The sequence below is a fragment of the Nicotiana tabacum genome, chromosome 4, assembly GCF_000715075.1.
Source record: "Nicotiana tabacum cultivar K326 chromosome 4, ASM71507v2, whole genome shotgun sequence".
Classification (NCBI taxonomy): domain Eukaryota; kingdom Viridiplantae; phylum Streptophyta; class Magnoliopsida; order Solanales; family Solanaceae; genus Nicotiana; species Nicotiana tabacum.
The window spans coordinates 11,537,147-11,559,529 of record NC_134083.1 but is presented as its reverse complement, the minus strand read 5'-3'; the positions used below and the strand labels follow the sequence as shown (position 1 = coordinate 11,559,529).

Here is a 22,383-nt window from a genome sequence, read left to right as displayed (position 1 = left end):
TTTCGACGTTAGAAATATATTCATTTTTTTTTTGCAAAAATTAAACATTTTTATCTATAGATCGGCTTGGAGTATCAGAATCCCTTAAGTGGAAAATTCAAATGAATTATGTTAACACAGAATACAGATACACAAACGCAAAAGAAGCAAACTGTATCTCACAGTAAAAAAGGATAAAAAGAGGACAAGGGTAAAAAAGGAGAAGAATGGTTATACGTGGAAATATGGAACTGAAAGACATAAATTGAGGAAGTAGGCGTATATGGAAAGAATTTGAGTAATGATTTTTTTCACAATTTGGCACTTTTGTCTTCAATCATATTATTCATGTACTACGTGGCCTTCTCTCCTTCTCTACTTCATGCCAAAGTATGCCCATCTTGTCAATGAGATGTAACATAAAATAATCAAAAACGTCAAAAGAAAAAAAAAATTAGAAAAAGTTTGAATAAAATATATGACATCGAAAAGTAAGAGAACAGGAGAGGGGGCGAGGAGTTGCGCCAACTAATTTATGTATGAATAGATATTATAAAATAATAATGCAGTTATTCTGTTTCATTTTCGTAGAAGGAAATCAATTATGTGAACGATTGAATACAACTTTTTAGACAACGCTGTCTCAAAAATAGTTGTCAATTTTGCACCCGAGCATCAAACTATGTCTCATTTTGCTAGAATTTCTTTTAAATGCGTTCTTTCATCATTTCCATGTAACTTCTAAATATCTAAAGTTATTTTCAACAAAAAGAAATGGCTGTAAAAGTTGATCTACTGATTCTCAATAATCGCAAAGTAACACAAATTGGGACAAAGAAAGTAGTCGAAGTATGTAACCAAAAAATTCTAAATGTCCCCAAATAAAAATAAAAACTTCAAATTAAGATTATAGGATAAAACATTAAATCAGAAACTAATATGTAGCATGTTATATTTATAGAAAGGAAAAGAAAAGAAAAGAGGGGTCAATTAAGAAGAAAAAGATGTTGTCTATATAAATCCGACGTCAGTCATCGATCATACACATAATAATGATACCTAAGATGACAAAAGTCTATTTTTGCGTCTCTTCAAAATCTATCAAAATCCAGTACTACGTCCAAATCCGAGGCTCGTTGCCTCTATTTCAAATATTTTCAAAGGGCAAAGGTTCATAAATCTTTGTGGCACTAAAAAACTTTAATTTTTATTGAAAGAACAAGTCTCTGTCAAACCATAATTTCACTTTCTTTGATAACTAATCTGTCTCCTTGATATTTATGACAAGTCACAAGGACCGCAATACTAGCAACTTTTACTTGTAATCACATGACATTTCAAACTTCATACATATCATCCACCAATTATCTTTATAGGATAAGGTTTAAACAAATTTTGGTATTATTTAACCGCCCTAAACCTTGGACTTTTTTAGATCAATAGACCTTCGTGGTCCGGTCCTTCTCCAGACCCCTCGCATAGCAGAAGTTTAGTGCATCGGGCTGTCCTTTTATAAGGTTCACAGCGACAGTGCTTTCATATCTGACATGCCATATTTGTAATCAACAGGATAACTGTGACTGACAATCTCTAACTGAGCACAACCTTAGAGAATTCTTCGTTAATAGATAAATCTGAAACAATAACTCTCAGAAATAGAATACAGTAATTGTAGCAAACTGCAGATTTGAAACTACATGAGGCAAGGATGCTTGAGCTTTTATAGGAGAATCAACTGAGCTGCAATTAAAGATTTAAAGGATACCAAATGACAGAAAAAGCCGAGGGGGAAGAGGGGGGGGGGGGTGGAGATGGACTATCTTGGACAGAGTGTGATTGTAGCAAGACTTGGCCAAGTTTTCTATAATAAAAAAAAGTTAAAACCCCCTTTGAGGTTTTTATATACAGGATCTTCTTCCATTGTTTCAACGAAATGCAAACATTGGCACTCCACTTGTAACATGACTGGTCTAATCATGCACTATATGAACTGATATCCTTGGGAGTTGAGGGGAAACAAAAACCAAAGAGGGTGCACTTCATTAAGAAAGATTTAAATTGAAATGTGGAGACAAAGCTGGAGTTTTACAGCGAAAAGGCTCATAATTTTTTCCCTTTCAGTAGTGAGTTAAAAAAACAGATATCTATTCATCCTGAAACATCTTATAACAATCATTCTTTGGAAACATGCGAATACCAATTCAGAAGAAGAATGTAATCTCAGTCCACCGCACAGCTTCAACAGACGAGGGTTCTTTGCCAAAATTATCTGGAGGAAAGGTATAAAATCATGGTTGCAATCAATATATCCTGTGAATGCAAAATGGAAATCTGAGGCAAGACTTAACTGACCTAGCAGCAGAATCATTGAGAAGTCCAGCTCCTGCAAGAAATTACAGTGGAGAAGAGGACATTCTACATCTTCTAGCGGCATCATAAAACTCTCAATTCAGCTGTCTGATTCTATCCGTCTCATAAGCTCGTGTCATCTGGTTGAATTAGAGGGAAGTTCACCATCTTGTACAGCTCTATCAAGGAATCCTGTACTTTCATGATTTCCTTGTACAAGTGCTGCCCTCTCAGGGTTCATTAGCATAAGCTGCTGCACGTCCTTTGGAAGGACATTAAACACTGCCTGAAGATCCCCCCTTAGTTTGAAGCAAGTGGCATCAGAACCTGTCTCGGTAGTGCTGGACTGCTGCAGCAAAACATTGCCATCAAGAAAGATATATTGTCATGACGATTGATGATTAACAGAAGAGAGTGGTAATAGGCCAATAGCTGGCCCTATGAAGGTAAAAGATGTCGAGCAGAAGACTAGATCACCTCAAGTTGAAAAACAGTAAAAATATCCCATGCTGAAAATTTATATAATACCAGTGAAGTCCGATTCTTTCATATTATTCTGTTGCATTTTTTTCTAATTTGTAATTCTGTGACATTGCTAAACCAAACATGTAAAATCAAAGCCAATAAACAGTGTAGTTTGCAGTTCAAGGTGCAAAAATTAAACTGGAAAAAGCCATCTTCAGCGAATATGAATCCAAATATAATGGGTAATATGTGAGTATGAATAATGGATGGTGGTCACTTTCTCTTATTTAAGAAGTGCGACTAGGAATCCAAAAATAATGGATAATATGTGAGTATTTCCAAAATTCTAAACATGACATGACTATAGTTGGCATTTGGCAATACTATCTCAGCTCAAAATAATTGATATTTGTCGAGGCTATGTACAAGAATATGGTAAATGTGAATCTATCATCAGCTAAAGAGAAAAATGAAGGTGACAAGGAAATACAGCATGGATGTACAGCTAGAGGCTGCAATTTCGTGTGCAAACAAGTTTAAGATCTATCAACAATATATCCGCAGCTAAACTAAGATTTACCTTTCACTTCTTTATTTCCTTTTCCTTTCCTTTGTCTACTGATTCAGCTTATAAGACTTGGAAGGCTTAAATGACAAAAGACTAAATGGAAGTTCGTTTAAATTGCTTAGCTTCTATAAATGCATGATTACTTCTTCAGTAACTAAAATAAAGTAGAATAGACTTATTATAGAGGCAAAATAACCCCTGAGTACAGGTAAAAATAAGTTGCACACAGGTAAGACTTTTCTTGTTAAAGCGCGAAATGCGCAGAACTGCAAATAATTAGATATGTTTTCACCCTCTATCCCATCTTAAATATCTGTCAGGCTTGGGTTCTTTACAAGATCAAATAACTAACTAAGTCCTTCCAAGCCCTGTAAATATCTCTTTAAATTTGTCAGTGCACAATCAAGCTGATCATGATGCATTCTTTTATGCTAAGTTTGGTTCCAGGAAGGGGAGGAGGAGGGTGAAGGAGAGAAATGAAATTGTTTAGTTCCCCGAAGAAAATTATTTGATGACTTATTTCTGGTTGTTGGTGTGGTTGCAAGGAAGTGAAATGTGATATGCTTCTTCCTTTCCATCGCATTTTGGAAGAGTTGGAAAGGCAAACATGAAAAGGTATCCAACCCCTTCACATTTAGTTCCCCTCCTCATTTAGTCTCTTACCAAATAAAGGGAAACAACCTATATGACTCCACCTCCTCTAATCCTCCTATTTTCATCTGAAGCAAAGATGGGGTCGCCTACCATGATAACTTGTTCCCTGGAGTAATATGGCCTTCCCCGTTTGAGTGCTTCAAAATTCGTTGCTTAGACTAGTCAACCTTTTTTTTTATGAAGTAAGAGAATTTCATTTAAAGGCATCAAGAAGATGCATAGCAAAACTATACAACATAAGAGTGTCTGCTTATGTATAAAAACTTACTGAATGACTAAGGAGCAGACACAACCCAAAAAGACTTCAATACTAGTTACAGGGGCCTGATTGAACCAACTAAAAAGGCTTATTATACAATTAGCTTTAAGAATGTGAATAGGAGTTGAAATCCCATCAAAGCATCTATGATTCCTCTCATTCCAAATGCACCAAAAAATAAAAGCAGGCACCATTTGCCAAGTTTTTTTTGATGGTCTTCCCAACTCTCCATGAACACCAGCTTTCATAAGCATCATTAATACTGTAAGGCATGACCTGGGCAAGTCCAAAAACTGATAAAAACATACTCCAAACGTCAGCTGCTACTGTACAGTGAAGAAACATGTCTCACTCTCAGATTCCCCTTGACACATATAACATCTATTCACAGTAGGAATGATTCTTCTGCTAAGGTTGTCTAGAGTAAGTAAGGCCTCGTACAAAGTTGTCCAGGTAAAACCAATTACTTTTATAGGGAGTTTGGTCTTCCGTATAAGTTTCCATGGCCATTTATCAATCAATTCCTTGTTGGAGCATAGATTGTCATATCCACTCTTGACAGTGTAGCTTCTTTCTTTGGATTCTCCCCATTCTAGCTTCAATCTTAGGTTGCATAGACTAATCAACCTAATGCACTCTTTCATCTATCTAGTAGAATAGTAGAAGATAGAAAAGATGCTAAAACTTCCTCAAAAGGAAAATTACTAAAAGAAATGCAGAGTAAATATAAATTAAATTAATTACATACCAATTATGAGAAAGACAAAAAGGAAATTGAATATATCTTTTCTTTTTTTATCAGTAAACAGGAAAGACCTACCATTTATCTTGGCAATTGTTATAAATGGACATAGCTAATGGGTTATAATAACTCCTCATGGTGTAGCAAAATTATCGCTACAATCATTATCAAGGAGCTCCTCTGGTTCCACAAGCAATCAATGTACTTGAGATGCATTAGGTGTTTGCACAGCTTTTATTTTCAGGAGATAGTCAATCATCGCAATGGATAATCAATTGCTTCATTCAACCTTTCAAACTTTCATCTAGATAAGATAACTGAATTATTCAGGAAAGGGCTGTGAAAATTTAATTGAAAGCTCAGAAATCAAATTTCTTAGTTTGACTTGTTTTTGAGTAACTAAAGTATAAAGTTTGCCCATGGTTGCTGTGTGAAAAGACTAATTTCAATTTAGAAGAACTGAAATTGTAACTGCGGGGCTGTTGCATAGTTTGACTCATGTGTTGAAAAAAATCATTTATTTTTACACGTTCCCAGTAAAATTGAGGAAGATCAAGGTTTAAAACAAACTTCTAATAAAATGTATGAAACCTATTCTGGTAGAAGTGAAAAAGCACACCACTATATCTTACAACATCAAATCCCTTATAAGACCAATTCCAGACCCATCCACAATATTCATCTTCGTTAACCAAGATTAAGAGCCCGTTTGGACATAAGAAATTTTTTCCTTTTTTCCAAAAAATTTTCACTATTTTCGAAATCAGCGTTTGTTCATAAAATTTTCAATTTTCACTTGGAGATGCATTTTGAAAATTTTCGAAAAATTAAAAAACTCCAAAACGCTGTTTTTCAAAATTTTCACTCAAATCACTCACAAAACTTCAAAAACAACCCAAAATTATATTCATGTCCAAACACAACTCTAAATTTCAAATACCATTTTCACTTGAAAATTGTTTTCCCCCTATTTTGGAATTTTACAATTCTTATGTCCAAACGCCCACTAAGTGTCTGTTTTTTTCCAAATGAACATAAGATGTATGTCGTCTTATGTTAACCAAGCATAAAAAGTTATCTAATCTGCACTACTCTATCATCTTCACAGGTCTAGTCAGAAATTAATCAGGCGCTCGCGTCACTGTCAACGTGTAAATGCCTCGCACATCATGCCCCAGACCTCTGATTCAACCAAGGAATATGCAGGTTATAACTTACTAAACTAACTACTAACATGACAAGAAGTATAGTGCAATGGCAGCAAGCGAATCTCCGACATATTCACTCTGATGTCCTGACTAGTTGCTTTCTATGTGCAGTAAGTCGCAGGATAAAAGTCATGTTTGAACATATTCTGCATTGACACTCAAATGGTATAGGAGGTTAAGAAACGACATAGCCAGACACCGGTATTTACAGTGAGGCCAAAAGCATATACTAGCCCCTAATTGCTTCTAGTGGGTACACAAAATAATCTTAAAACTGATCTAACAAGAGCTTTGCCACAGTAAATTTGCCCATTTTCACGAAAAATGAAAACTAAGGAATAAATTAAACAGCACATCAAATTGATAAAAATATATTCACTAAATGATTAAGACAAATAACTGTTGGTATTGTAAACATAATGGATGGCTTTCTGTACTTGCCAATATAGAACGAGAAGGGGAGAAACATGCCTTAAATGGCAGAATAACTCCAGAGTTAGTCCAATATCTTCATTGTTTTATTTAGTTCTTTTTTAGAAAATTCAACATAAATTTCCTTTTGAGGTGTCATGTCATCACATGCTTGTTCCAATTGGAACCACATATAAAGTTTGTCGCTTATTTTTACGTTATTCCTTTATGGAACTCTCCAGCCCAGGGATGGGAAGGTGATTGCTTGTCCTTAATCTGTTCATTAACCAATATGGAATCATTAAAGCTTCTACACAGGCACACAAAAGATAAATAAATAGATAAAAACAAAAGGAAATAGACAAGCATCATGGAAGTAAATGATGCGCCTTAAACGCAATGAGATATTTCAGAAAATAATGTGATAATACACACACACACACACACATATAGGAAGATTTATGTGTTAGCACCGGAGTTTAGTATCAGTAGTATATGTAGTAATAAACAATCTCTATCTCTCTATAGAACATGATATTATTGTCTCTTTTTTCTTTTTTTGGGAGGGGGTGATAAGTACATACTTTAGTCACTTAGAAAAGAATGATCAAATATCATCTGACAATCACATATCTAACTCATAACCAAATTTCTTAGTTTCATTTTCTAATTCAGTATAAGACAACAACAACAAACCCAGTATAATCCCACAAGTGGAGTCTGGGGAGGGTAATATGTACGCAGACCTTACCCCTACCTTGCGAAGGTAGAGAGGTTGTTTCCAATAGACCCTTTCGATAATTCAGTATAAGCATTTCAATATTTCTGTATATATCCCTTATAGGTGAAAAACTACTCAATAGTCAGAATACCCTCGAGAGAAGAAAATGGAACTGTCACTATAAGTTTAGGAAAGTACATGCCTGCATTTCTCCAAGAAGATGCCTCTCAATTCCATTAAACGTATCAACTATCTCCAACTCAGACATTCTAGATATCAATTGTTGTATGTCAGCCCTCATTCTAGCTTGCCTCCAAAGCCTATACTGTTCTTGTTCAGCAACAGCACGCTTTCGTTGAAACCAAGGCAAAAAGTTGTGCCCTTTCAGAAACCGCCTGTATGGGTACAAGTAATCATTTCATTTTGAGGCAAGCGACAATCTGTTAATCACGTGTATAACAGTTTGCTAGTAAGCGTTGAAGAGAAAAACCCTAAGTGGTTAAAAGAAGAGTATTCAAGAAGAAACACTGACCATTTTTTACCTGTAAAGGTCCAGCCAGTTGGATTTCATCCTCTTCAACAGAAACTTCCCAGGACCCCTTGCGGATAAGCTAGCGAGGAAGTCCTCAGCATTAAATGTGGGTAGAGGAGGAGGATCAACATATGGAGAAGATCCTTCAGAAGGTGTTGTTGGTCTATAATATGGGCCAAATGGGGCCAAGAAGTTGGTTGTCAGCTCTAAGAAGTGCCGACGAAGTATGTCATTATTAACAACTGACATTGATTCCTCTACCCTGGGTGACAAACCTGCATCAATTAGCCTATTCAAGATTGAAGTGTCTGGCTTTGTAATTGGAGCATAACTGCTCCAAATGGCTTCCTTGTGCTCAGTCATCAGGCAGAGTGGGCCATCTCTCCTCAATTTCATAGCATTCAAAAAATTTGAAGGCGCAAACTTCCTCAAAGAAAGATTAGGAAGACTAAGTCCTTCAGGTCCAACCGGAATTCTGCCAGTTGAAGCTCTAGCAGCAAATGGCAGTCGAGTTGCATTCATGGTAGGATTTCCAACCGATAAGACGTGTGGAATACTTCGAAGGGCTTTCAAGAAAAAGAGGTTGGTCACACCCAAAATCATTGGAGGAAATGCAGCGCCTTCTTGAAGGGAGTTTAAATGAGCAAAATCGGGATCATGAATAGTAAAGTAAGGCCTGAAATCAATGCTACAAAGAAGCGGAGCAACCAAACTAACCAAACCAGCAACAGCTTCACAACACTGAGGTGGCGTTGGCGCTATGATAAGAATGGGTTCTCCAATAAGTAACAATTCCCATAACTTCCAAAGCTGCATTAAAAGTCCCCTAAACGTCCCAAAGAGATCTGCGTCATGGAAAAGACCTTGTGGAACTGATTGATTGGAAGGAAGAAACGGGGCTATTGGAGAAGCCAACTCTTCAAAAAGTACTCCACAATCCAAAGGCATACAATGGGCAGGTGGCAAGTTCACTTTAAGAGTAGCATTACCAATTGGAAGCTCCATTAACTGACCAGGTACAGGAGCAGGCCACATTGATACATAAGCAGCAATAAAATTAAGGGCTTTCTTTCCAATGTCGAAGTACAAAGGACCCATGATCTGCAGCAAAGGTCTAAAGACACTAGAAAACGGGTTGTGTGAAAGAATTACCACAGACTTCTGCTCACCACCCCGTTTTAGCCTTTCATCGTGTCTCTGCCTATTAAACACAAAACCATACAAATATCTAGAATTCACCCCGGTTTGAATTCTACTGCGGTGTTTTAACACCTTATCAGTAGCTGTCACTCGAGTATTATCTACTTCAACTATCTCGGATGAAGGCAGAGGATTCCCCTGCCTCCGGACACGAAAGAAAAAGATACAATCATGGATGCTTGATCGGTTATGATTCTGAGAAACAGAATCCGGAAATGAGCTAAATGCAACTTCAAGCTCCTCATTGTGCGTTAAACAACCCGAGGGGTAACATTCTTCAATGAGCTGTCCTTGTTCTAGATCAAACCTAATGATGCAGAACCCAACTACCCACTGCTGTAAAGCTTTTTCATCTATTTTCAAATTATCAGCTTCTGATTTCACCGAAAATGATGGTGATCTGCTCATTTCCGGCTACTTCAAAAAACTACAACATATTCATACTAATAAAATTTGGCTTCCCATTTCTCATTCCAGAAAAATATACAGAAACTTGTATAACCTATTCAACCTGTAAAATTAAAGCATTAACTCATTAAGCATCATATAGGAAATTAAAGAAAGCTCAATTGGATAATGAAGCAAAACCAAATAAATAAAACTAGGGTACATGTATTTGGCACCTGAATCCAACAAAGATATATCTGCTGTAGAAGGATCGGAAAACAAAAGCTTGAGTGATTAATAAAAACAAGTGGGTCACGGTTCAGTTATTAAAAAACAACTGCGTCTGGATCCAATGCGCTTGTTATTTATCAGCAAAGGGGGCAAAAAGAAGAAACAAACAAGTGGGTCTATCCAAGAATTTGAATGTGAGGGAACAGAGAGGGTTAACAGCTGGGAACGGGCTTGCGACTATCAGCAGAAATAATCCAAAATTAGTAGATTTTGAAATTGGGTTTTATAGGGAGGATAGAGGTCTCTTTCAAATCGAACTTAGCAGAAAATGGAAATGATTTGGATTTCCCTTTTTCTCTTTTTCGGATACTCGTCTCTCTCAACCCAAAAAATCCTTTTTTGCTGGTTTCGCCTTGAACCAGAGTAATAATGAAAATAAGATAAATTTGTTTTTACGAGACTCGGGCTGCTTTTTTGTGGGGTGCGGGGAAAAAAGTGCACAGTCAGCACACATATGTTTTTACTCTTAAGCCTATTTAGAATGTATTTAGTACTTAATAAATTTTTATCCGCCCGAACGAAAATACCTCTGTGCTAGACATGGGTAATGTCTAAATATTAAGTACATGTTGTTCTTAACTTCATGAATATTGTGTAAATATTAAGGACAAAGTGTGCTATACTTGCACCTTCCGTTGTTAAACTTTAGGACATCATGTCCATAACTTCATATGTGCAGTGTAAAATGTTAAGGACATTACGTCCTTAATTTCATGTGTGCAGTGTAAATGTTAAGGACATAATGTCCTTAACTTCATGTGTGCAGTATAAATATTAAGGACATAATGTCCTTAACTTATATTTGCACCTTCTGTTGTTAAACTTTAGGACCTCATGTCCTTAACTTTATATGTGCAATGTAAATGTTAAGGACATGATGTCCTTAATTTTATGTGTGCAACATAAATATTAAGAATATAGTGTTCTTAACTTTATGAGTATTGTGTAAATATTAAAGACATGGTGCCCTTAACTTCATGAATGCTGTGTAAATATTAAGGACAAAATGTCTTGTATTTGCACCTTCCGTTGTTAAACTTTAGGACATCATGTCATTAACTTTATACGTGCAGTGTAAATGTTAAGGACATTGCGTCCTTAACTTCATGTGTGCAGTGTAAATGTTAAGGACACCATGTCCTTAATATTTACACAGCACTCATGAAGAAATGGTGAAAATATACTTTCGTATTAATTTTAATAGAGTAGTGGTTATTTTTACTTAGCATTAAAAATATTGGATAAAAACTAAATACCATATTAAAAAGTGGCTATCCCACGCTATTTCTACGCTTTTGGGAGACAATAGTAAGACAATGCATATAAACTAAAAATGAATTACCAAATGAAAGTTAAAAAAAATTGTCGAGATTAAATTGTAGAACCCTAGTTGTTGTCTTTCTTAAAAAAATAAAAAATAAAAAAATGTTTTGATGATTTTCTCACCTTTGCCTTTTCCAAAAAATAATATTACTCCCAACATTTAATTTACATGATACTCTTGTTTTCAATTTTTGGACCTGACGAAATATTTGGCACAATTGTTTTAACAATATTATGTTTTACGCAATTTACAACTACTTGAAGGAATTATGCAAATCTTGTATGTTAATACCTTGTTTCACTAACACTAATATTAGATTTTCCGTCAAACACTATCACAAATTGAAATGGGTGGAGTCATACTAAACAACTAGCCAAAAGAAACTCACATCTCCTAATGAAGTGTTTTTTGGGTGAATTGCCAGTATTATTTCAGAAAAAACTGATCCTATAAGCCAGAAATTATAAATCCTTTTACAAACTGGAATTAAAGTTTAAGGTGGAATCTTCACCATTTTTAGTTCTTGGTATAATCTACTTGTTTTGCTTTCGGATCAATTATTGCGTATACCTCTGTATACGGTCGAAATAGATTTCGACCTTCGTACGTTTGATCGAGTTCGAATGGTAAGCGACCGAAGTGAGACTTCGAGACGAGTTCCGAAGATAGTACAAATGAGCTTCGAGCTCCAAGACCGATCGAGGAATCGGCTCGGTATCATTATCGAGCCCATGACCAAATCGAACCGCAAGGCAACGTGAAGGTTGTCGGAGACGCACAGACCGATTGACACTCACCCCAAATGTCAAACTCGAACCAAGGCTGAGGGCTCGACCCAATACCGAGCTCGAGCCAGTATCGAACTCGCAGACAAGAGTCGTTGCAACCGCACTAGGGGAGAGAATCTTGGCAGGAATCTAGGAAGAGACAATTCATCATGGGTTCTCCATTATATATTTTTTATTATAAATAAAGTAAGATCCCTCTACTATAAAAGGGGGAATCCTTGTAAGCACAGGGCAGGTTCACACATTGTAAAAAAAGACCACTCCTCTTATTGAAGAATAAATCTCCTAAGCTTGTTTTACTCAGCATACTCACTCTTCTTGTCCAATAATCCGTTTTTATAGCCAAGAATCTAAACATTTCCACTTCTACGTACGATTTATGTCAAGCTATATCACATATCCTTAGAACTACTTATAAATTTAACTATATCCGATTTTTTGGGTAAATAGTTTGGCGCCCACCGTGGGGCTAAGGGTAATAGTGGTTGTTTGATACAAATCTGCAATACACACCAGTTTACAACTTTGAATCAGCAATGGTAAACCCTCGATTGATGGCTTTACCTATCGACCACGAAGCCGGCCTTCAAGATGAAACCAACAACTTGATACCCAGGGCCGGAAGGCCACTTAACGATGTCACTGAAGCTCGAGTCGAAGTACCTGAAATCTTAGTCGAAGTACCGCTAGATGTCAATTCACAAGTGGCTCTTGAGGCGAACCAACGTTCTGAACCGAAAAAAAGCATTCAGAGCGGTACTCGATCCGTAGCTCGAGACACCCATAACGTGGAGGAGATTGGAGTCAGCTTACGGATGATCTTCGAGATGTTACAAACCCAGCAAATGGCGATAGCTCAGTTGCAGAGCTAAACTCAGGTACAAAGCAGACCGGAGCCCAATCCGCTTTGATAAATCACCTACAGAACGGAGCCAGCCATAGTGAAGTCAAACGAGCAAGAATCGGGGACTACTCCCGAAATTACTAAATTGCTCGAGGAACTCAGAAAATGAGTAGAAGCCAACGATAAAAAAGTAGAAACATATAATTCCAGGGTCGATCAGATCCCGGGAGCTCCACCAATGATAAAAGGGTTGGATTCGAAAACATTCATATAAAAGCCTTTTCCCTCGAGTGCAGCCCCAAAACCAATCCCCAAAAAATTCCGTATGCCCGAAATTTCCAAATATAACGGTACGACTGATCCCAACGAACACGTCACCTCTTGCACGTATGCCATCAAGGGTAACGATTTGGAAGACGATGAGATCGAATCCGTGTTATTGAAAAAATTCGGAGAGACCCTCTCGAAAGGAGCGATGATTTGGTATCATAATCTGCCACCAAATTCCATCGATTCTTTTGTCATGCTAGCAAATTCGTTTGTAAAGACACATGCTGGTGCCATAAAGGTTGCAACAAGAAAATCAGACCTTTTCAAAGTAAAACAAAGGGGTAATGAAATGCTGAGGGAGTTCGTGTCCCGATTTCAAATGAAACGCATGGAATTGCCACCGGTCACAGACGACTGGACCGTCCAAGCTTTCACCCAAGGGTTGAACGAGCAAAGTTCAATATCATCACGTCGGTTGAAGCAAAATTTGATCGAGTATCCAGCAATAACTTGGGTAGATGCACACAACCGATATCAGTAAAAAAATTAGGGTCGAAGACGACCAATTGGGAGCTCCTTCCGGATCCATGCATCAGAACATGACAACTATTAAAAACCAGAGGGACATCGACAGAGAGCAAAGGCCGAACAAAGACCGATATCAACCGTACGTCGCAAATCGAATGAACAACGTTCAACGTACAATGCCGCTCGGAACAATCAAAGGAGTGATCAAGGAAAATATTCTCGGGGGCTTATGAGCAAGAGTTGCTTTGATAAATATGTCGATCCTATAGAGGCACCTCGGCTATCGGAGTACAATTTCAGCATCGACGCTTCGGGCATTGTATCGGCGATCGGAAGAATCAAAGATACTGGGTGGCCCGGACCCATGCAAACCGACCCTTCCCAAAGGAACCCGAATTCGATGTGCAATTATCATGGTAAGCATGGCCACATGACCGAGGATTGCAAACAATTAAGAGAAGAGGTAGCCCGTCTATTCAATGAGGGACACCTTCGAGAGTTCCTCAGTGACCGAGCCAATAATCACTTAAGAGAAAGGGACGCCAGCAAAAAAGATAACCAAGAGGAACCTCTGCATATTATTCATATGATCATCGGTGGGGTCGATACTCCATAGGGACCCATGCTCAAATATGGCAAGATACCGGCCATAGGGGAAAAATGAACACGAGGCTATGTACCCAAGGGCACTTTATTATTCGGAATTGAAGAAGCCGAGGGCATATCTCAACCTCACAATGACGCTATGGTAATTTCTATCCTATTAAATAAAGTTCAAGTTAAGCGTGTCTTAGTGGATCCATGTAGCTCTGTGAATATTATCCGATCTTGGGTAGTAGAGAAGCTCGGTTTACAAAATCAAGTTGTGCCCGCAGCTCGGGTCTTAAACGGCTTCAATATGGCCAGTGAAACAACCAAAAGGGGAAATTATTCTGCCCGTAAATGTGGCTGGAACCATCCAAAACACCAAGTTCCACTTAATCGAAGGCGATATGAGATACAATGCCCTACTCGGAAGACCATGGATCCATAATATGAGGGTAGTGCCTTCGACTCTACACCAAGTGATGAAATTCCCTACGTCGGACGGCGTGAAAACAGTATACGGGGAGCAACATGCCACGAAGGAAATGTTTGCGGTCGATGATATAACACTGATACCAACGTTATCGGCCTCATAAAGGTCGAGCACAAAAGATAGACAAGAAACCAAATAGCAATCACAACAACCAGTCTCGACCGAATCGGTGAAGCAAGAAATAGAAGATGGCGAGGAAGAGTTTCCGACACCTCGAGCTCTCATCGTCCCTGACGACTCCGACGTCACCAAGTTGATGATCGAAGAACTGGAGTAGGTTATATTAATCGAACGTCTGCCCAATAGAAAGGTATACCTGGGAACGGGGTTGACCCCCGAACTCAGGAAAAAACTTATTCAATTTCTTATTGATAACATAGATTGTTTTGCTTGGTCCCATTTAGACATGACAGGGATCCCACCATCGATAACAACGCACCAGCTGAGTTTGGACCCTAGGTTCAAACCGGTGAAGAAAAAAATAAGACCTCAATCCGAGGTAAAACACGCATTTATAAGAGATGAGTTAACTAAACTTCTCAAAATATGGTCAATTCGGGGAGTAAAATATCCCGAATGGTTAGACAATGTGGTTGTAGTCCCCCCAAAAGGGAACAAACTTAGAATGTGCGTAGATTATAAAGATCTAAACAAAGCATGTCCTAAAGATTCGTTTCCACTGCCTAGCATCGATCGCTTGATCGATGCCACAGCCGGCCACGAGATCCTCACTTTTCTCGACGCCTATTCCGGGTACAATCAAATTAGCATGAACTCGGAGGACCAAGAAAAAACTTCATTTGTCACTAAGTATGGAACCTATTGCTATAATGTAATGCCATTCGGGCTAAAAAACACAGGGGGTACGTACCAACGCCTAGTGAATAAAATGTTCGAAGAACAAATAGGTAAATCGATGAAAGTTTACATTGATGACATGCTAGTTAAGTCCCTGCGCGCAGAGGACCATTTGACTCATTTGCAGGAAACGTTCAAAGTTTTAAGGAAATACAACATGAAGCTCAACCCAGAGATATGTGCTTTCGGGGTTGGATCGGGCAAGTTCCTCAGGTTCATGGTGTCGGACCAGGGGATCAAGATCAACCCTGACAAAATCAAAGTCATCGAAGACATCACCGTCGTGGATAGTGTGAAAGCAGTACAAAGTCTAACCGGACGGATAACTGCCTTAGGCCGATTCATTTCAAAGTCGTCAGATCGAAGCCAAAAAAATTTCTCTCTGCTCAAAAAGAAGAACGATTTCACCTGTACCCCAGAATGCCAACATGCACTTGAAAAACTGAAGCGGTACCTATCGAGCCCACAATTACTTCACACTCCGAAGACAGATGTGCCGTCGAACTCAGTGGGTACGATATTGAATATCGGCCTCGAACGACCATCAAGTCCCAAATTTTAGCAGACTTCGTGGATGATTTCACACCAACCCTCGCACCCGAAGTTGAAAAGGAACTCTTGTTAAAATCAGGTACATCATCGAGGGTTTGAACCCTCTACACAAATGGTGCTTCAAATGTGAAGGGATCCGGGCTTGACATCGTATTAAAACCTCCCACAGGTGGCATTATTAGGCAATCCATAAAAACTACTAGATTAACTAACAATGAGGCCGAGTATGAGGCCATGATTGCAGGTCTCGAGCTAGCTAAGAGCTTGGGAGCAGAAGTCATTGAAGCCAAATGTGACTCTTTGCTAGTGGTGAACCAAGTGAACAAAGCTTTCGAAGTTCGAGAAGGTATGATGCAGAGGTATTTGGACAAACTACAGGTAACTCTACACCGTTTCAAAGAATGGACCCTACAACATGTGCCTTGAGAACAAAACAGTGAGCCCGACGCACTCGCAAATCCGGGGTCATCGGTCGAAGAAGATAAGATCGACTCGGGGACTATCGAGATCTATAATCAAGGGAGGGAATGCCGAGATAAATTCCATAAGATTAACCTGGGATTGGAGGAATAAGTATATTGAATACTTAAAGAACGAAAAACTCCCATCGAACTCTAAAGAATCGAGGGTTCTACGAACCAAGGCTGCTCGATTCACGTTGGTGGAAGATGGAACATTGTACAGAAGGACTTTCGACGGACCACTGGCAGTATGCTTGGGACCAGGGGACACCGATTATGTTTTACGGGATGTCCATGAAGGCACATGTGGAAACCACTCCGGCGCGGAACCACTAATTCGCAAAATCATGAGAGCAGGATACTACTGGGATAGCATGGAAAAGGACACTAAGGAGTTCGTTCGAAAATGCGATAAATGTCAAAGGTTTGCACCAATGATCCATCAACCCGGATAGCAGCTTCATTCAGTCATTTCTACATGGTCATTCATGAAATGGGGAATGGATATCGTCGGCCCTCTACCATTGGCCCCAGTAAAGCTAAATTCATTTTGTTTATGATTGACTATTTCTCTAAATGGGTTGAAGCACAAGCGTTCGAAAAAGTAAGAGAGAAATAGGTTATAGATTTCATGTGGGATCACATCGTGTGTAGATTTGGTATACCAGCAGAAATAACATGTGACAATGGTAAGCAATTTATCGGCGGTAAAGTGACAAAATTTCTCGAAGATCATAAAATAAAAAGGATAATGTCAACACCATATCATCCTAGTGGGAATGGACAGGCCGAATCAACGAACAAGATTATCATCCAAAACATAAAGAAAAGATTGAATGAAGCTAAAGGAAAGTGGAGAGAAATTTTGCCCGAAGTCCTTTAGGCATATCGGTCAACATCTAAATCCAGTACAGGAGCGACTCCATTTTTCTTAGTGTATGGCTCCGAAGCTTTAATTCCGGTCGAATTAGGGGAACTAAGCGCAAGGTTCTGACATATATCGGAAGAATCAAACTACAAGGCAATGAATACTAACCTCGAATTATTAGATGAAAAAAGAGAAGCGACACTGGTTCGAATGGCTGCACAAAAATAACGAATCGAAAGGAACTACAACAGAAGAACCAACCTCCGCCATTTCAAGACCGGGGACTTGGTCCTAAAGAAGGTCACCGTCAACACTCGAGATCCTAATGAAGGGAAGCTCGGTCCAAATTGGGAAGGACCCTATCAAGTCCTCGATATAGTCGGGAAAGGGTCTTATAAACTTGGAGCAATGGATGGAAAACCATTACCAAACAATTGGAACATATCGCTTCTCAAACGATATTATTGTTAAGGTATGATTTTCTCTTCTCTATTGTCTATATACGTATATTCGACACTAACTCATTGCAGGAATTCGACAAAAAACATCAAGACCTCTGGTTTCAAAGCACGTGTTGTACTCTTTTTCCCTTAAGTTCGGCTTTTTATCCCAAATGGATTTTTTCGGCAAGGTTTTTAACGAGGCAACAACTATGTGCTACCCGAGGACAAATCAATAGTATCTGAGTCTCCTTCGTAATCAACCTCGAATACTGGGGGGCTACCATTCGAATAAATCAAGTTCGGCACAAGAAAGTTATTTCATATCAAATTCATGACGAACAGGGTCTCGATAGAGAAAAGTGTAAGGGCCAAATGGTCAAAACGAACCATGCCCACGTAGTTTTGCTCGAACTCTGGCACAAGATACAAACACATGTATAATGACTTATAAAGGAGAACTTCTTCTTTTTTCAGATATCTCACACCTTGAAAAGATCTTCCTACTTCATGATTCAAACAGGCTTAAAGGCCAACCACCATCAAAAGGATTTTTGATATAAGCGATCATAAAAAGCCTACGGGCTAAGATACTTTGAGTTCGAGTTCGAAACGATCACTCACTCAATTATTAAAGCCTAAGGGCTATCTTACTTCGAGTTCGAGCAATCGCTCACTCGGTCATAAAAAGCCTACGGGCTAAGATACTTTGAGTTCGAGTTCGAGTTCGAAACAATCACTCACTCAATTATTAAAGCCTAAGGGCTATCTTACTTCGAGTTCGAGCAATCACTCACTCGATCATAAAAGGCCTACGGGCTACGATACTCTGAGTTCGAGTTCGAAACAATCACTCACTCAATTATTAAAGCCTAAGGGCTATCTTACTTCGAGTTCGAGCAATCGCTCACTCGGTCATAAAAAGCCTACGGGCTAAGATACTTTGAGTTCGAGTTCGAGTTCGAAACAATCACTCACTCAATTATTAAAGCCTAAGGGCTATCTTACTTCGAGTTCGAGCAATCACTCACTCGATCATAAAAGGCCTAAGGGCTACGATACTCTGAGTTCGAGTTCGAAACAATCACTCACTCAATTATTAAAGCATAAGGGCTATCTTATTTCGAGTTCGAGCAATCACTCACTCGATCATAAAAAGCCTACGGGCTAAATATTTTGAGTTCGAGTTCGAAACAATCACTCACTCAATCATAAAAAGCCTACGGGCTACGATTCTTTAAGTTCGAGTTCGAATCATTCACTTGACTACTAAGCCTGTGGGCTACTTTTATTTCGAGTTCGAGCAAACACTCACTCGTCCATAAAGGCTACGAAGGCCGAATTCGATGAAATCGCCTAAATCCTTATGAAACCATTCGCAAGGCATGAATGAAATCTTCACAAGGCAAGAAAGCAGAAGCAAGTCAGTAAAAGAAAAAGATATTAGTATAAATATACAAAGATTGTTTACATGAATAAATGCAACATAGAAGCTAAGGGCTAAGCTTCTGGGTTATCATCGAAATGGGTCTCTTCTCCACCGGGCTCCCCTATTATCAGACCCGCTCTTGCTACGATCATCATCATCATCATCATTGTCGCCATCAGAAGCCAAGGCTTCAGCATCAGCTTCGAGTTCTTTGGCCCTCTTTATCTCTTCAGCAAGATCGAAACCTCTAGTGTGTATCGCCTCGAGGGTCTCCCTCCGAGATCGACACTTAGCAAGTTCGACAACCCAATGTGCTCGAGTGTCGGCAGTATCCGCTGCCTCTCTTGCCTCCATTTGAGCAGCCTCGACATCGGCTCGATACACAACAATAGACTTGTCCGCCATGACTTTCGATGACTCAATATCCACCTTGGCCTCAGCTAGCCTTGTTTCAAGCTCCTCGATCCTCTTGGCCTGAGCCGAACCTTTTTGCTTGATGCTTCGAAGCTGAACATCGACCGATGATAATCTGGCCAAGATAGTTTCTTTTTCTGCAGCCAGGTGGTTGATAATCTCCTTCTACCGATCACATTCGGCCTTAATTTGATCGACTTCTTCCCGAAGCAACCCAATCTTTTCAACCTTTTGCTGCAGCTGAGATAACGAAGGGTTAGCTTCCAAAGTTGGGTCAAACCCATATTCTAACAGAACAAGACTCACCTGCTTATCTAGTTCGGCCTCTTCTTCACGAGCCTTAGCCAAATCTGCTTGGAGGTCCCTTATAACCTCGTCCTTTTGGCCACAAAGAAGCCGCTGAAAATCTCTCTCCCCCGAGACCTTCTGAAGCTCGACCTCACACTGGCTGAGGTCGGCTCGAAACTTGCTAATGGCCTGCACAGAAGGGAAAAAACACAAGTCAGGTTTAGAAAAGAATGAAGAAACCAAGCGCAGTAAAATCATTACCCGAGAAATAAAACATTGGGCCTCTTCTAGGAGAAGAGAAGCGTCACTAATATCGGAGGCATCACCGACTCCAGTAAAGTAATCCCGAAAAGGATCCCCTACACTAGAGCCTCCGCCCATATCGGGGGTCTTCAATTCTCGAGTTTCCTTTAACGCCTCCTCAGAAAAGGTCGGAAGAGAAGGCAAATGACCCACTATCATGGCCCCGAGCGAATCGCTCGGGACATTCTGATCGAGACTCGGGGTATCGGAACTGTCCCCGACCGGTGTAGCCGTCATCGGCTCAGAAGGTCTGGCGACCTTGATAGCTTTCGCGGATCAGACCACCAAAGCCAAAGCATATTCTTCTTCTTCTTCTTCTTCTTCTTCTTCTCTCAGTCGTTGGACCGAGTCCATCGAAAGAGCAATTGTCTTCCTCCTCACCCTTCGAGTTTTGGGCTTGAGGTCCTCTGACCGAGAGACAACTTTTCGCTTTTTATCTTTCCCCGGTTTCGGGACCGGGGACTTGGTTCCTTCCTCATCACTCGAAGGCCTCAAAATGACATCATTCATTACACCTGCATGAGAGGAAGTCAGTAACGAATGGAGCATAAAAAATGTTTCGAAAAACATGAGGAGTGACCCTTACCGTGATTCTTGGCCTCCCACCTACCTTTTGCCAAATCACGCCAAGCGCGTTCGGCATAAGAGGAAGTCGAGGCTAACTTCCGAACCCAATCCTCGAGGTCGGGTACCTCTTGTGGCATCCAAGGGGCAGCTGTATATCAGAGGGAGATATCAGATATAATCAGAGAGAGAAGAAAAGCATCGCCTTATGAAAATCACTTACAGTCAAAATTCCATTCCTCGGGTAACAGCATATTCTCTTCCGGGATAAGGTCACGGGTCCTCACCCGAATATAACGGCCCATCTAACCCCGATCCTTGTCTTCGTCGATGCTCGACATTAAAGCTTTCGTTGCCCGACGATGGAGCCTGATTAGTCCTCGAAAGATTTGAGGCCGATACAATCGTATGAGGTGATTTAGGGTAAAATCCAGCCCCCCGGCCTTGTTAGAGAAGAAGCGAAGTAAGATTACTATGCGCCATAGAGAAGGATGAATTTGACCGAGGGTGACCTGATATCTTTTGCAAAAATCAATGATCACTGGGTCGACGGGACCCAACATGAAGGGGTAAGTATAAACACTTAAAAACCCCTTAACATGAGTGATGATGCTCTCTTCGGGAGAGGGAATTTGCAACACAACCTCGGGACCCCAGTTGCAGTCTTTCCTCACAGCCTCGAGATGACCCTCTGTTATCGAGCACATGTACATCGACACATGCTCACATCGACCCGGAACCGACGAAGGATTTTCAACCTTAAAATCGATCTTTAGAGTACACATGCCAGGAACATACTCGTGGGGAGGCGGCTCTACCGGCGCCTTGTCGCCGGACGGCCGTGAAGATGAAGCTTTCTCCTTCTGAGGTACGGTTTTTGAAGTTTTTGCCATTGATATAAGAAAAAGAAAAGCAAAGGAAGATGAAAGGTTGATGGTGCCAAACGCTGGTGAAGGTGGCTCTACAAACGGCGAATTAGAGGCAGAAAAAGTAAGAAAATTTGGGAGATTGAAGATGTAAAAGTAGTAAATGATAAATAGAAGGGTTATTTATAGGTTTATACCGTGGCGGTTCAGTATCAGCGGTGGCCGACCACCGTCTGACATGCATTAAATACCTTGAAAGACTAAATCGACGGGACAACTATCACGTACGTCATGATCGAGCCCAGTGAAAGCGTCAGCTTATAATCCGATCGAGCCATTGAAAATCATATCGCTTCTCACCACATTTTTCCTGAGAAACGAGGGGACTATCTGTATACGGTCGAAATAGATTTCGGCCTTCGTACGTTTGATCGAGTTCGAATGGTAAGCGACCGAAGTGAGACTTCGAGATGAGTTCCGAAGATAGTACAAACGAGCTTCGAGGTCCAAGACTGATCGAGGAATCGACTCGATATCATTATCGAGCTCATGACCAAATCGAACCGCAAGGCAATGTGAAGGTTGTCAGAGACGCACAGACCGATTGACATTCACCCCGAATGTCGAACTCGAACCAAGGCCGAGGGCTCGATCCAATAACCGAGCTCGAGCCAGTATCGAGCTCACAGACAAGAGCCGTTACAACCACACTAGGGGAGAGAATCTTGGCGGGAATCGAGGA

General features: G+C 39.9%; 1 protein-coding gene across 2 annotated transcripts; it reads right to left on the bottom strand.

The window, feature by feature from the left end:
* Positions 1 to 2,017: 2,017 nt before the first annotated feature.
* LOC107824525 (uncharacterized) lies at positions 2,018 to 10,148 on the bottom strand. 2 transcript variants are annotated; one of them, XM_016651311.2, is made up of 5 exons: positions 9,712 to 10,148; positions 7,899 to 9,599; positions 7,559 to 7,751; positions 2,332 to 2,677; positions 2,018 to 2,248 (listed from the first exon to the last, which is right to left on the bottom strand). In XM_016651311.2, exons 2-4 carry the CDS (start codon positions 9,494 to 9,496, stop codon positions 2,465 to 2,467), a joined length of 2,004 nt encoding a protein of 667 aa, XP_016506797.1. In that variant the 5' UTR covers positions 9,497 to 9,599; positions 9,712 to 10,148; the 3' UTR covers positions 2,018 to 2,248; positions 2,332 to 2,464. The 2 variants fall into 2 exon arrangements, with proteins under 2 accessions (XP_016506797.1, XP_016506798.1); XM_016651312.2 differs by having other exon boundaries at positions 2,332 to 2,674.
* Between the last annotated feature and the right edge of the window lie 12,235 nt (positions 10,149 to 22,383).